General features: G+C 41.8%; 1 protein-coding gene across 1 annotated transcript in view; it reads right to left on the minus strand.

Annotated features, from left to right (window-relative positions):
* Positions 1-15,167, minus strand: part of rerg (RAS-like, estrogen-regulated, growth inhibitor) — a 91,194-nt gene extending 76,027 nt beyond the window's left edge. Inside the window, exons 1-2 of the mRNA XM_044108021.1 lie at positions 14,879-15,167; positions 6,045-6,197 (exon numbers count right to left, since the gene is read on the minus strand). Coding sequence (XP_043963956.1) covers positions 6,045-6,105 — 61 coding nt within the window. The 5' untranslated portion in view covers positions 6,106-6,197; positions 14,879-15,167. The remainder of the gene's footprint in view (positions 1-6,044; positions 6,198-14,878) is intronic.
* Between the last annotated feature and the right edge of the window lie 252 nt (positions 15,168-15,419).

Here is a 15,419-nt window from a genome sequence, read left to right on the forward strand (position 1 = left end):
AAAACTCAGAATGTCAATAAAGTTCGGTCTGGAGAAACCGATCAAAATTCAAAGATGACGTCCACTCTAAACCTGATGGGGATGTTCAGTTTAACCATATATGTTTGTAAATAGAAGATATATTTAAATTTGTTAGTGTTCATCATTGTGCTGTATTGACTTTAATGTTGTTCTGCTGTGCTTTTACTGAGCAAGTAGAGACAAATAAATATGCATAGTTAAACTTAGGAATCACTGTATATTTAACAAGCATACATAAGAATGGGGGTGTTAATTGACACTTACAAAGTTGCTTTGTTATCTTCAGTGATATTGTACCCATTTCAATTTGATTTCCCCCTAACATCCAGATGACAATAAAGAGATAACAATGCAGCAAATTAAAGTAAGATGCATAACTTCCAAAACACCGAGCCAGTAACTGAACAAATCTCCTCATCTCTGCCGGCCTCCAGTTCCAATTACAGCTGGCTGATCATCAGAGCGTTGAGTCATCACTTTCCTCTCCCTGCCTCTAAACTCGTTAGTGGGCTGGAGACACAATTTCATCTAACGATGGGGGAGCAGGATCAGTGCAAATGCTCATTGAGGACCAGGTTTGTTTGTTTATTTCCCAACTTCATGATATTATTATAGATAGTTCATCATGAACATGATTTAGTGAAGCAGCTGAAAACAAGTTTTGGTGGCTTCTTTCTCACATCTAATTTACCAGTTTGAACAGTCATATGATAATTGTGCATCGATAACAGTAAGGTGGACTGGATGATTTTGTTTGTTGTTGTTTTTTTTTTTTTTTACCTCCAAGCTATTTTTTTCTCTTTGAAAAGTGGGACAAAACATACATTCTGTTGACGCAGAATATATTTTCAAAGTCTTTTTTTTAATTTTCTATAGCAGCTGAAACGTCAGATATACCAGAAACCAGAAAGATTCTACATACTAAGTGAAGTACTTTTTTTTTTTTTTTTTTAGTGCTTTGAGGAGATTGAGATATCCCATCAATGGTAACAAAGAGCCGACAAACACAATACCTCACCTTTTAAGAGCTTTTGTCTGGACGCACTTTGAAGGCTGAAATGCCTTTGTGTAAACACAACGGTTCATATCGAGTTCATTTTGAATGACAGTAAAGGTCAGATAAACTGCCCCTCCTCCCCCAGGTTTAGTTTGGGTGAGCTCATAAGCTCACACAGACGAGCTGGGGTAGGACTAATTCTCCTCGGGGCGCCGCGGCTTTCTAAAGCAGAACACAGCGGAGGCTTTTTGGATCCCGCCTCTGGTATACGCAAAAGGACAAAAGCTGTCGCTCTTGGGGTTTCAGCAGGAAGGGCGTGAGGATCCAAACAACTTTTTCATCCCTTTAATTTGGCCTCCGACAAAAGCACCACAGAGCCACTCATAAAGGCGGGGTTAGGTCAGGGCTGAAATGCTGAAACCACACCTTAGCGAGCGATCTTTTCTCCGATTACAGACGGAGGTGGCATCCTCTGGACAACCAGCAGCTCAGAGACAAAGGAGCTGATATGAGAAAAGGTGGCGTCGTTTCCGACTGCAGACCACTGTGAAACCTTTCCAGACCATGTCCAGTGGAGCAAACCGAACAGAGCCCCCTGCTGAATACAGTAGAAGAATCCTTTCTATGGTCGAAGTGTTTCATCAGCAAAAGTTACAAATGAAAGTAAAGTAAGCGAAAATAATAAGACCCAAAGTAAAAAAACAACAACAACAAAAAAATGCAGTTGAAAGACAAGGTAATAAAACCTGTACAGTTATAAAGGAAATAGAAGAGGCAGGAGCTAGAAGAATCAGTTATGAGCCATAAGTGTTTGGACTTTTACTTTTGTTTATGTTCCGTTCTGATCATTTTTACATTTTTTTGTTTCCTGATTTTTAGTGTTTGAGGTTTTTGTACGAGGTTCAGGTTTCTTCCCCCTGTTCATCTCACCCTCTCACCCTCAGCCTGCCATTCTGCTTCTCACCCCCCTTCCCCCCATTCACCTCCACCTGCTCCCTTCTCTAGCTGCATCTACTCACCTGAGATTAGCTCTTCTGGTCACTTCCACCTCTAACTCAGTATTTAAGAACCTCCAGGTTGTATTAGTCCTCACTGGTTCGCCCATCTATTTTTGCTCTTCTGTCATTTTCCCATTCATAGCCCCAAATCTGAGTCTTCCCGTAAGTCTGTAAGTTTTCCTTGTTTATTATTTATTAAACATTCTCTTTCCTGCAAATCTCTCTAGACTCGAACTCTGATGTGGACCAAAACAGTTTCCCTCGGTGGTTCTAAATGCAGCACCACCACAGGTGAGCAGGGTAAACGGGTTGCTCAGAGAGTTTGGTCAGGTTCCTCAAAGCCTTTTTATGTCCAAAACACATCATACCTGAGAGTACTATTCTGAAATTTCAAAAGCTCTGACGATGTTCCTATTATTAGGCTTTTAGAAGGTGAACAGAAAATAACTGATGACTCACACACCGGCCAGGAACAGGCAGCCTTCAGACGGCATGAATGAAAAACGGACAATAAAGTATAAATAAAGTGAAGCTGAGCTGGTACAGAAGTGGATTCTAATAAGAGTTCAGAAGGTGAAAGCAGCACAACCACCCGGCCGCCTGCTTGTGACGCAATCTCTTGAATTAACGGGCCCACACTTTACAGAACGTGTCAGGGGAAGACCGCTTGATAAGGTGGGCTTTGGACTGAGTCAGAGCAAGAAACCCTCGTTAGTTCAGGGTGAACGTCCTATATCTGGTAGAACCCAGTTTTAGCCAACTCTGCGTGTGTGTGTGTGTGTGTGTGTGTGAGTGCCAGGCGAACAGAAAGACGCAGGAGGTCTGGGCCGGGCACGCGGCCTCAGAAAAGTTTAAACAGGAAACATGAACGTTGAAGACACTGTGTTCCTTCCTGAGGAGAAAGGGAGGCTGCAGATCAGCAAGCAGGAGAAAGGAAAGTGGGGGAGGATGGAGAGAAACTAAGTAAGAAAGTACTGAAGGAATTAAATGCCTTCGACACTGAACTGAAACCTCGCCGTTACGGACGACACCCCAACGCTACCGTTAGAACGCCGGATCCCGGAGACAAAATGTAACGTTGCCAACGCCGACTCCAACATGGACTTCAAAAACTGGCTGAATTCCCAGGAGTTCACGCTAAAAATCTGACTGTAAAAGTTTTCATTTCTTGATGATGCCGCAGGAGGAGTCCCACCGAGGACCACCGGTGGGACGTCTCTCCGTCTACTGGACAGTAGAAGCTGCCAGATTCCTTAAACGGTGATCTGAGAGGATTGGTTTGGCTGTGGACTCTCTCAGTTTCAGATCTGCTGTGTAACAACTCAAACACCATCTTCTGTTTCAATTTAAGTCAAGTACCACAACCTGATATCATTTGAACAAATTTGAACATAAAAATGCTGATGAAAATATCCCAATAGTTGTGTGTCACCACTTGTTTTTGCTGCTTTGTTTCTCTTGTCTGGCCTCTGAATTACTGTTTACATTGTACGTCCAGCTGAGTCACAGTTCACTCCTAACACCAGAGGAAGCAAACACTGGTGTTTCACCGGCAGACGCAGGCTGGCTCGGTCCATTGCTGTTGCTCTCCTTTCTGTTGCCGCATTGCTCTGTTCTTTATCGCTGAAGGAATGAGTGGAGGTAGAACGTGTAAGAGAATTTTTTTTCATTTTTGCTTTTAAAGAACCTCCAGAGCGTTCTGTAAAATGCTGCTTAGGACAATTTTAGATCACAGAAAGCATTTGCCTCCAAACAGATTGATGGATGGAAACACGTTGTTTGTCAGTTAATGTCTTCGCTTGAGAGGTAATTACATTCTCACTTGGGATAAGTTGGTATTTACAGCTTTTCCCTCCTTAAACCCCCCCCAACTCCCAACTTTTTAATAACTTTGCTGTCTGATAATAAAATCTGTTTAACAATGCAAGATGTTTAAGTGACGAAAAAACAAGCAAAGGCAGGAGGAATCTGTGAGGGGGGCAAAAAATACAATTTCACAGCACTCAGTGCTGCCAAAGATGGAGAATCCTAATTGGTTAAATGTTTCTTATTTCCTCTGCTCACTTTCCACTGCTGAGTCAATAAAGTGAGAATCAGTAAAGTGCCAACAGAAGCCACACTGGGGATAATACACTCTGCTCTATTAGTGCAGAGCAGCAACGCAGGAGTCCAGGTCAGAGCAGACCCAGCAGGCCTGGAAAGCCCCCAGCAAGACCCAAACACCCTGCGGGTATGAAGCCGATGATTAGAGATGATCTCCAAGAAGTGAAAAAAAGAAGCCATGGTAGTGCTGTCTGAGGTCAGTGCAGTGACAAAAGGCTCAATAATGAGGGCTGTTTAACGTTTTTCCCACAGGCAGTTAAACGTCCAAAAGTGTTGCAATTACCTTTAGTGTCGAGTTCTCTGAGGCGCTAAAAGCGTCTTCAGTGGAATCCGTGACCCACAGCAGCAAATGTAAATCTAGAGATCGGCGCTCTCCCTCCAACACAGACGCAAAACAACACGTAAAATCAGCTTTGGTTTTCCTCCCTGCTACACTGTTCACGAAGCGGGAGAGTCATTTACTGCCCAGATCCACATGTTTCCAGACTGAGGACAAAACAAATTCATTAGCATCTGTAGGCTTCCATTAAAGGTCTATGTTTGGAGGAGAGATCACTTCAGAAACGGTCACTTTCCAAACTGCTGGGTTCCACTTTTCCATGTGAAATAGAGGAAAGGGAGACTAAGGGAATAGTTAGGTAACATCAGAGCTGCATGTTCTGCAAATAATAGTTTTATTTAACAGAACATCAAGTACCGTGCAGCGTTGGTGTTTGTTTCATAACATTAGCTTAAACAGTAGCAGGAAATCCCTCTGCGATGATGGCCGGTGATGGAAAGAAGGGGATACATCAGCCAACAAAAACAGACAGTCGTGTTTTCTTCTCCTTTCTGTGATGTTTGAGTTATGAAGTTAGATCTGCGTTAAGAATGATTTACCAGCCCTTCAAATTCAATAACGTCCACTGGGCGTTCTTTTTGAAGGAAAGTGGGCTGTTTACTACAGCAAGGGGCAAAGCTGGACCATCACCTCCCTGTTTTCACTGTCTCCTGTCTGTCTGCGATGATGGATTGAGGCAGACGCAGGTTGTTAGGATAACTGACAGGTTTTCTGGGGAAGGAACTCGACTCAATCAGGCTTTGATTGCAGAGAAAAGCGCCATCTCAACAATCTTGGAAGAACTCGATGTTTGACAGCGTTGGCTACGATGGCCATGTTTTACAGCCTCTCTCGCTCTGTAATTACGCTTTTGAGGACTGCGCTGGAGTTGACCTCCTCTGACATTTTAATGGCCTCCTTCGGGGTGGAAGGAATCCAGAAGCATGTTTTTTGTCATCTGATTTCCACGCAGGAGCAATCTGTCTCTTCGGCTGCCAGGAAAACATGCGGACCGCGTTACGGCCGAGAAAACGCACGGAGCGCCAGCGGAGGCTGCGCTCCTTCGGCTTGTGGAGGAACGCGGCTGAAAATGAGCTGTGGGAGTGAAGGCATGGTAAACAACCACCTACTGTAATAATGACTATGTAAACGGACGGGGTATGTGCTGATGGAAAAGGCACAACAACACTGATAATTAAAACGAGGCAGATGAAAATATATAATGAGTTAACAAGCAACCATCAGCCCTCAAACTGTTGAGTGGAATAAAACTTTTATTTATTTATTTATTTATGTAGGCGATCTTTGGAGAGGAACAGATGTCAGCATGTGCCTCCAATTTGAAGTTCCAAACATGTTGCATTTAAAGTCCTGTGTACGGAGAGTACAAACACTCCAGAGTTAGAATACTCTATGATGGCTTTTGCCTAATATTTTTATACAAAAACGTATAATCTGATCAGATTCACTGGCATTCCAATGGTCCAGTGTCGGAGATGTTTCCAAACAGCCATATTTGCCTTTCTGGAAAGACAAGCTAGAACAAACAACAGAAACAACTAAAATGAACTATGAAGATTCTGCAAACAAAATTATGCCGGTTTACCTGACTTGCCCACCCCCGCCTTGCCGAACACAGCCAGCTTCACCTCGGGGCTTTTGGCCATGACAGCAGCTGCCAGCAGCAACGCTCAGCCGGCCGATCAGTGAGCTCCGACTTCAGCCGACCATCCTCTGATCCGGCCGGAGGAAACGGCAGCTGGGGAGACAAGTTGATGAGAAGAATGACAGCTTGAACGACTCCATTACAGAACCAACAGATCAAACGCACTTTTGACTTTTTCCCCCCGTCACGTTTAAACGCCTCAGAAATAATTCTGGTTCTTAAGTTTTAGTTTCTTGACCGCATAGTGACGCTGTAAGAGTGAAGTGAGTGAGCGCTTTGTTCGCTTTTCAACGACTGACCAATTCCGTGATGAGTCAGGCCGAGTGCAGCAGCGTTTGGAGAAAACGGTTTCTAGGAGACAGATTTGATTGGCCAATTGTCCTTTGTGTTTCCAGCTAAGAGATGATTGTTGCTTTTTATGCTGAAGTTTGGCAAACATTAGGGTGAAATCACCTTTAGTCGTTTAGGTAAAAAAAAAAAAAAAAAAAAGATTACAGTGCTCACACATGATGACTGTGTGAAACAGAGACTTTAAGGTCATTCTTCTGTTTTAAACCAGCATAAAGCAAAACTGGACACATTGTTTATGTTGTTCTGGCAAAAAATATAATTTTTTTGTTTCTCTCTCGTTTTTCCTCCAATCCTTCCCCACTTATGGTCAGTTATCTGTGTGTTTGATCAAACGCTCCTTTACTCTCTAAGTAACAAGCATTTTGTAACTTTATTCAGCCCCTGCAGGATTTTACAATTGTTTTTTGTCTTCCAAATGCCTAGTTTTGTGGCGTTACTATAGAAATATTTGCAAGGGAATTTGGGGAAAAGATGATTAAAAGTTTGGAGGAACAAATTTATGTTCTTGAAAGAATTTAAGCAGCTAAATAGAAGAAATAAAAAATACTGCCACCTGCAGGTGGGAGGCAGCGTGACTTAAAGCCAACGTTTTTGATTATTCTCTTGGTAAATCTGCATGAATTTACGGAACGGTGCGATAACTAAAGACTGGAGGAACTGTTTACTCAACCATTTTCTTTTTAACAAACTTCCTCCCTTGTTATTGGATGACACTTTAACACATTCCAAGTTTTAAGTTGAGCTTCACAGAGAAACGCCGTCTTTCCTCCACGATCGGAGGTGGAAGCCACAAGCCTCATGATATGAAGAAACGCTGATGGTGTTTAAATTGCCTTTTGAGAAGGAAAACACAAGACTGGCCTGTTTAAACAACTAAGCACCAGTCTGTTTGATGAGAAAACAAGCTGCTGTGAAGATTTCTCCACAGATGATTAAATCAGAACATCTTTCCTCAAACCAGTCGGGTTTTTTTCTCCTGTTTTCACATCCATTTTTTTTTTTTTTTTTACAAGAAAACAAACACTGATGGCAGTCTGATTAAAAATCCATACTCCAGAGGAAAACTAACGAGCCTTCCAGATAAGTCACTTCGCCCAGATAATACGACAAGTTCAGGTGTTGCTGGTACAGATTAGAGCACATGCAGTTGGCAGTCCTCTGATCAAACAACCAAACCCAGTCCCTCTGCTAATAGAGGCCCAATAAAACCTAGAATGGTTCAATAGTTGCAGATTAAAGCGACCTTTACAATGTGGTCTGATTCAGAAATGACACGAGCAAATGGAACATAATTCAAAGACACAGATCATGTTATAAAATTCTCACTTGATGTTTCGCCCATTTTATGTTTTGTTGAAGACTACCTCTCAAAATGTTTCAGACTCCATCAATAATTAGATGAACGTTTCAAATGCATAAAATCAGGGCAGAACAATGCTCTGTTAAAACATTTCAAAACAAGCCGACCCTCTGCGTGTTCCTTGGAATCCCATTCCAGGAGTCACATTGGTCAGTGCTACGTACACACAGCGCTGACATGAAAGCCACAAACCAAGAGTGTCCCTGCTGTTTTCCAGGCCTGGTGGGGTCTCTGACGTCCCGGAACATTGCTGTGTAAACCCCAGGAACAGGGCCGGTCCAAGGCTACTCGGGGCCCGGAGCACCATCTGGTTTTTTTGGGGGGGGATCCACTTCCAGCTTTGAGCATCAACCACAGCACCACTGACAGAATGATATCTTATACCTAATGCAAATGTCTTCAAATCTTTAACTATTCCACATTTCCTAAAAAAAAAATTTAATAAAAAAAACGATGACTTGCCCTACTTTCTGAATATTTCAACAAATATGTATCTAACCACTCGAGGGCACTTATAGAGCCATGATGTTTCATTCAGTTACTTGATTATTGATTCTAAAAGAAAAATAATGGACAGAATGGACTGGTTAGCACTGAGCTCCACAGCCTTGATCCCAGTATACATGTGCTATTCGGATCAGAAGTACATAAAAACAAAAAAACAAAAAAAAAAAAAAACGACACACACTTCAAGGACTCGACGTTCCATTTGCAAACTCCATTTGCTTTGTCACGTTTAGATCCACCAAGCATGCTTTTCAACATGACAACATAAAGGAAAGACATACCAGAGGGAAGACGTGCTGTGAATTCAACAGAGAATCCTTATTTAGGCTTTAATCCACATGTACCTAACATTTATCTGCTATTTATTAAACTCAAAAAGTGAATTAGCGAACCTGCTGTGTGTTTAAGAATTAGTTTTGATCACTTTAACAAATGATTTTAAAAATCCAGATATTTCAATATTTAGGCAGTTAGAGCTAATTGAGGAGAAAACTGTGGGATTCAGATCTTAGGCTTCTAATTGGTGCAGACAAACTGAAAAAGGGACAAAAATACTTTTGCGATAGCCAATCCAAACGGCCTAAATAAAGTAACATTTCTCAACATCAGACTGATGTATGTTTCTCTGGAGTTTTATTTAAGTCGTCTATTTCAACACAATTCAAATAAATCATTAAAAGTGGCCAACAATGTTAACAGTTTGTTGTTCAAAAACCGTGAATAACGAAGTATGGATTGATTCTGAATGAAATTACAACGCCAGGCAGCAACAAGCGAGCAGTTCAAAGTCTAATCATGTCGCGTACAACAGTAAAACACACACACACACACGCACACACGCACACACACACACACACACACACACACACACACACACACACACACACAAAGATGGCAGGAGGCAGAAAATTTCCCAACTAACAAAAATCTCATGACATCAATTGCTGTTGGGAAAAATAAAACCATGTTTTCACTCATTATAGACTTTGGCCGAATGAGATGCAGTAAATTAATGAGAGCAAACTTCAGTCAAACTCCAGCATCTCTGCCCAGAAAAATAAAACCTTTGAAATATGTTTGGGTGAATGTCGCTGCCAGAAATCTGTTCTTCAAACCCGCTGAAGTTATGAAGTGGCAGGTTTCCAGTTTTTGTTTTTTGTTTTTTTTTCTCCTGCTTCACAAACACACACAGTGCATCTACCTCCATATGCCTTGGTTATGGTGTGTCATTTGTCCGTCATCTGTAGCCATGTGAAAACATAAGCAGAGCCTCTACAAGCAGCTGCATGTGGTTATGACGTATGAAGCAATCCACTGATCTCCATATATGGATTAGTAGAAAATATGCTAGAAGTCTGTTTTTTGTTGTTGTTTTTTCACATACGATTTCACAATTTTGATAGCAGAGTTTGTTTTTTGGGGGTTTTTTGTTTAGCGCTTTTTCTCACCTTGAAATTGCTTAGCGCAGTTAGTTTCCCCTGAATGGATTTTGTCTGAATAAATTCCGACGTGTTCGTTTACTGTGGTGTCCATGAACATAAAGACAATGTGGCAATACATCAAATTATAATTTCAAAATGAAATTGGTGCTCAAGTGTTGCGAGGGCAGATACTTGAATTGGAGTTAGCGCTTTAGCAACAGCTTCCGCTTAAAACTGTGTTGGTGTAGCGGAACTAAAACAAACAAAAAAAAAGACCATTAAGTTAGCAATCAGCTATGTCACTGTGCAAGGAATAGTCTACAAGTAGAAGTGTCTCCATAGCATGAACATGTATTTTGCTGACAAAATCAATATTTCTTGTATTTGTGCAGATTAATTACTTACACCGAAAAGATTAGACATCAATATGTGAACGTTTCTTATTAAGAACTGAAAACTGTATTTAATGCCGCCTTAAGTTTTTCACATGCCAGCAAGGATCTCTCTTCCTCTACTGGGTTGATGATGGCAAAGTAACAATGTAACCATAACAACGCTAATATTTGGTTCTGACATCCTGTTTCACTGCAAACCTCAGCAGGATGTGCAACGTCTCAAACGCGAACAGTGTAGCGAGAACGTGTTCCTGTCCACACACGGTTCTAGAGCTTTTGCATCAAATGGTCAGTTTTCCACATTAAAGCTCTCTAATGACTTTTAAACAGAACCGATGATCTTTTCGCTCTTATCTCCGGTTCCTGCTTTGGCTCTCCTGCACCCGGCCGCAGCGAACCAGACGAAGTGCAGGGACTCTCCCACGCTGCAGCAGGGAATCACCTCTGAGGAAAAGAAGAGGAGCTGCACAAGCGGCGTCATCCCCTACTCCATCACTTCTTCCTCACCGTTCTCCGTTTATGGCCTCCACCTACTCCGTTGGAGGAGAGACCGACGCTGACGTCACACCAGGATTTCCATATTTTAGCTGTCGAGGTTCTGCTAAAGAGAACAAAAATTTTACAACAAAAAAAAAAAAAAAAAAAAGGGGGAGGAGGGCGAAGAAAAATGAGATGTTGTTGTGAACTCAGGTAGAGTCAAAACAATAACCATGTCCTTGCTGCAGCATTTTTTGGGGGGAAACAGTGGTGTTTTTGTTTGCCACCCTTTGCGTGTCAGACAGGGTGATCATTATCCACTTTATCGCAGCTCCATCCAGGCCGGGAGCGGGCACGCCAGGACAGGCTTTGTTGAACTTCACTGTGCTCAAGGAGTCAGGAGAATACATTTGAGATGGCAGAATCAAAAGTGTTGGGTTTCGGGCTAACAGGACGTGGCACGCAAATGCACTTGTTTTCTTTTTTTTCCTCGCGACGCAACACATAAACATGGAGTGCAACAAAAAAAACTCTGGGAGTCAAAGGTCTCCAGTGACGGCGAAAATTCAAACGTGCTTTGCAGAATACGTCCAAATAATGTGAATGATGGCTCTGTTTTTTGTGACAGGAGACATGCTAAATTTGATTTATCCAAGTCTGATAAATGGGGTCTGGTATGTTTAAGAGCGTCTCTTAAAGAGTCCTGTTGCCACCGGTGCAGAGCATGCCCCATGTCGGCAGTACGGGGGAGTGAGGGCATCTAAAGAAAGAGCAAGAACAGAATGGAATTCTGCAATACGAACCTTTAAGATTGATTCTGGTTCTTTGGAACATCTGAGGAAGCATTTGTCAGGAGAAGAACAGTTGTGCCGTTCCATTCCTTCCAAACGCTATCTGATCGATGTTCAGATTTCTGTCTCGTCCAAGAAGAGGGCTTACTCCTCCATACAGAGTGGGATCAAAGTGTCCGCAAAGAGCAAATCCAAGTACACGTTTATGTTGTTGTTTTTTTATGATGATGACGAAGAGCCAGAGGCAAGATAAGGTGCTTCCAAGATTGTGACGTTGAAAACCTAGTCCCATGATCAGGAAACTCCGAATGAGAAACTATGTCTGTTGTCAAGAAGTGAGTGGACAAACAGAAGTCATCAAACTGATCAACTCGATCTGTCTCAGTAAGGTCCAGGTCCAGAGGTTCATATCTAATATGTCGGAGACAATCGCTAGTTATGAACACCAGTGATCTTTCTGTTGGCCTCTCTTTGGTCCGTTCCACATAGACACGAGTTCATTTTCTCAGATCCTGCGTTCGGTAAAAGCTCACCTGAACGCTAGCCTAGAAAGTCCGGTTCGTTTGGGGACGTGTGAATGCACAACGGGTTTCTGACGTGGTCCAGCTACAGGTATCGGCCCAGTTGAAGGGAACTCTGGCGCGGTTCGGTGGCAGGTTCAGTGGACCGTGGTCTTTTGCTGAAGAGGAAAGAGAAATCTGACAGCTCTCCATTTTTGCTTACATTTTGTGAATACCAAAGTTGCGCTCTGGATCTTTTTCAGAGGTTTTCGTTGCGCTTATTCAGTGGTTCTTGGTGCAGTAATATGATAAGATTTGTTGTGTTTTATTAAAAAAAAAAAAAATTTTTAAATCACATTCAAAGCAAAGAAATTAAGAAAACTGTGAAGAATAAAAGTATTTTAAGGCAAGCTTGGGCAGCCTACAAATGTAGAGATTTGATAATAATAATAAAAAAAATCAAATACAACCTCTGAGTTATTTAAAAATATATACATTTATTCTACTGCATTTCAACTTGTCATATTTTGTGTTATAAAATCATCTTAATAATCAGTATAGTCATCATGGCTTTGACTAAAAATATTGCCAAAAACTTTGGAGAGAAAAATGTCGACTTCAGAAAAATATATGTATAAAAAAAAATAATAATAAAAGTTTTATCCAGGATGTGCAAGTTTGCTCCACATCTAAACTGATAAATAGGGCCCCGTCTGAGTTCCCAGCTGTGTTTTGTCTCCGTTTTACTTTGAGAAATGAATCTGGGTGGTGGTGCTGTGGCTTTCAGAGATTACAGACCGTAGAGCTCCAAACCATGGGAGGAGATCTCCTGCACCACCGACTATAGAAAGACGGCAAACCACACGCCTGTCACCAAAATACACACAGGGAAGCGCAGTGCAGCAGGAGGAGAGTGAGTGGAGAAGAGCTTCCTACGTCTTAGAAAGGTTAAACTAAGTTTTCTTCTGTGAAATTTGTAGCTTTGTGGCCTTCTCAAAGGAAGAACTGATCTACTACTTACTGTAGGTTAAAACAGAACCGAACCGAACAGCTGAACCCAATCTGAACCAGTCCCTGTTTTTGCTGAAAGTCTAAAACCCGCCATTGTACTTATGTACCAGTACGATACTGTACACCTGTTTCAGAAAGCAATGTTTAAAAACTGCCAAAATGCTTCTTCTGTGATTTAAGAGCAAAATGAAAAATAAAAATAATAATAATAATTTCAGCTTGGATTGAGCCTAAAGACTTGAATGGCTTGAGAACAGTGTTTTAAAAGTACATCTGCCAAGTTTCAAGCTGCATCTTTGTAAAATAGCCAACAATTAGCTTGCTATATTAGCAAGTAGCTTGTCTAAATAACAGGCTAAAACAAGCTTCTTATGTAAACAGTGTAATATTCTACACAATGAGCGCTTGAAAGCTACTGATCAGATTAGTTGGGGTTTATTCTAAGTTGGCGTTGGTGTAGGTCTCAAAACAGCAGAAGAAATCTGGGAGGTTTCACAGAGCTCAATTACAGCCTTGGTTCTCCATTGGGCTTTTTATACTCCTGGGTGGGGTGCCAGTTTATTTGGTCTCCAAACTACTGCTTACAGATTCCTCCTGACTTTCTGCCTTTTGAACTTGCTTTGTAGTTGTGCACTTTGAGAAAGTTACCTTGTTTCTGAGTGGCAATTAAGTTATTAGCTGCATTTTCATTGGCCATAAAATGGTGCAAATTGGACGTACAAAAATAAATGTACTTAATGGAAATGTACGCTAATTATGGGTAGAATTGAGGTTTTTCAATAAAAAGGTTTGGTTTTTCACTCGCATCAAATTGGGGCATTTCGCAAAACTGCAATGGAAACATTTTTTCGCACCGCAGTTAGCACAGTAACAATAAGACGCAGACGTCTCAACAGGCTGAATGAAATATAGATCTCATGTTTACACCTGTTGCTGCCAAGATTTTTAATGACTTTTTTGCGTAAACAAACTAACTCACATGTGATTTTAAAAGCATTTCCTGTTTAATGGGGAAAAAAAAGAAAAAAGAATTTACTCATTTGTAATGGAAATGTAACTTAGTGAGGCTACAGTTCCTTGTTCCAGGCGTTACATTGTAATAATTATGATTTATACACTTTCAGCACATAGTTTTTTCAAATACCAGGTAGAGGAACTAAAGTTCCCATTGTCATCCCTTCCGTTTATTTATCTTTTTTTTTTTTTTTTGGCTGACATGAGTCACAAGCTCAAACGACTGAACCCGGTCCAAATCGGTCTGTCTCTTTCCTGAGACCGAACCAAGATCCTTTCTCAGGACTCGTCAGAGTTTGGCAGACACCTGCGCAGTGGCCGATTCTTAATCCCATTGAGGTCTGGCCTGTTATGTAACACTAGGGGTCGCTCTTGAATGTCAATTAGTACATCCTGGATCTGAAGTGGATGCAGGATGTACTAATATATTTGTGGACTAGTCTGATTTCAGTAACCGGTACTATAGTCCATAAGAAAAATATTTTTTAAAAAATTGAATACCGACTCCCTGATACTTTGATTTTCTGCAATAAAATCCAGTGCAACCAAACACCTTCAGTTAGAAACTAATAAACATACTCAAACCTTTTTGCTTGAAAATGTGATTTACTGCACAATTTAGAGTTTGCATACCCGAATTATACTAAATAGTTTCTTTCTCTGCTCTCGATCCCGTTTATTTTATCTGTCAGTTTTATTTTGGCGAGATTATTTCCCGTATTTTATCATTAAATGTTCAGCTTTGCCATAGAAACAGGCTTTAGTCTGTTTCGCTTTGAGACCATCTTTTGATCTCACAGAGAACATGCCATGACCTTCCTTTAAGGTTGCCCCTCCGGGTAAAACGTTAAACCTCCTCAGGTCCGCTCTGTTCCACACCTTAATAATGCGACGCTGCCACCTATGACACACCTCCATTATCCACCTTCAAGAAATAACAGACTCACCGGACTGGAGAAATAATCCCCGCCGATCTGGAGGGGATAAAATGTAGATCAGGAGGGGAGGAACGAAGAGGAAAAGTTGGCTCCGTGGATGAAAGGGACGTTTGACCTTCTGAGATGGAGATCCGACACGCAGCTGGATTAGAAGGAGGGATGGAGACAGATCGGTGGAGAGACGAGTGGATGGATGGTAGGACGCTGTCAGAGCAGACCGAGCCGCAGCTCTGGCAGAGATGAATGAATCCTGGAAACACCGGATAGGCGGAAATATACAGAGGGGGGAGCGGCAGGAGTCCCTGTCAGGAGTCCCCGTGACCGGGCGGCTGCTGCTGCTGCATGCCGCCGCATGTCGGTACTGAGAGGGGGCAGTGACATCTAGTGGCAGAACGAGGCAACACACGCTGGAAAAAGGGAGATTCCGCACACTTTAGCTGGGACTCAAAAGTCGTAGGCGCTTTTAAGAGCCACAAAATTGCTGGCGCTAAAATTTGTAAAATGTCTTCTTATTTTAGAACATGCAGGCTTTTCCTTGTGTTTGTTACGA

This window comes from Gambusia affinis, linkage group LG23 (assembly GCF_019740435.1).
Source record: "Gambusia affinis linkage group LG23, SWU_Gaff_1.0, whole genome shotgun sequence".
NCBI lineage: Eukaryota > Metazoa > Chordata > Actinopteri > Cyprinodontiformes > Poeciliidae > Gambusia > Gambusia affinis.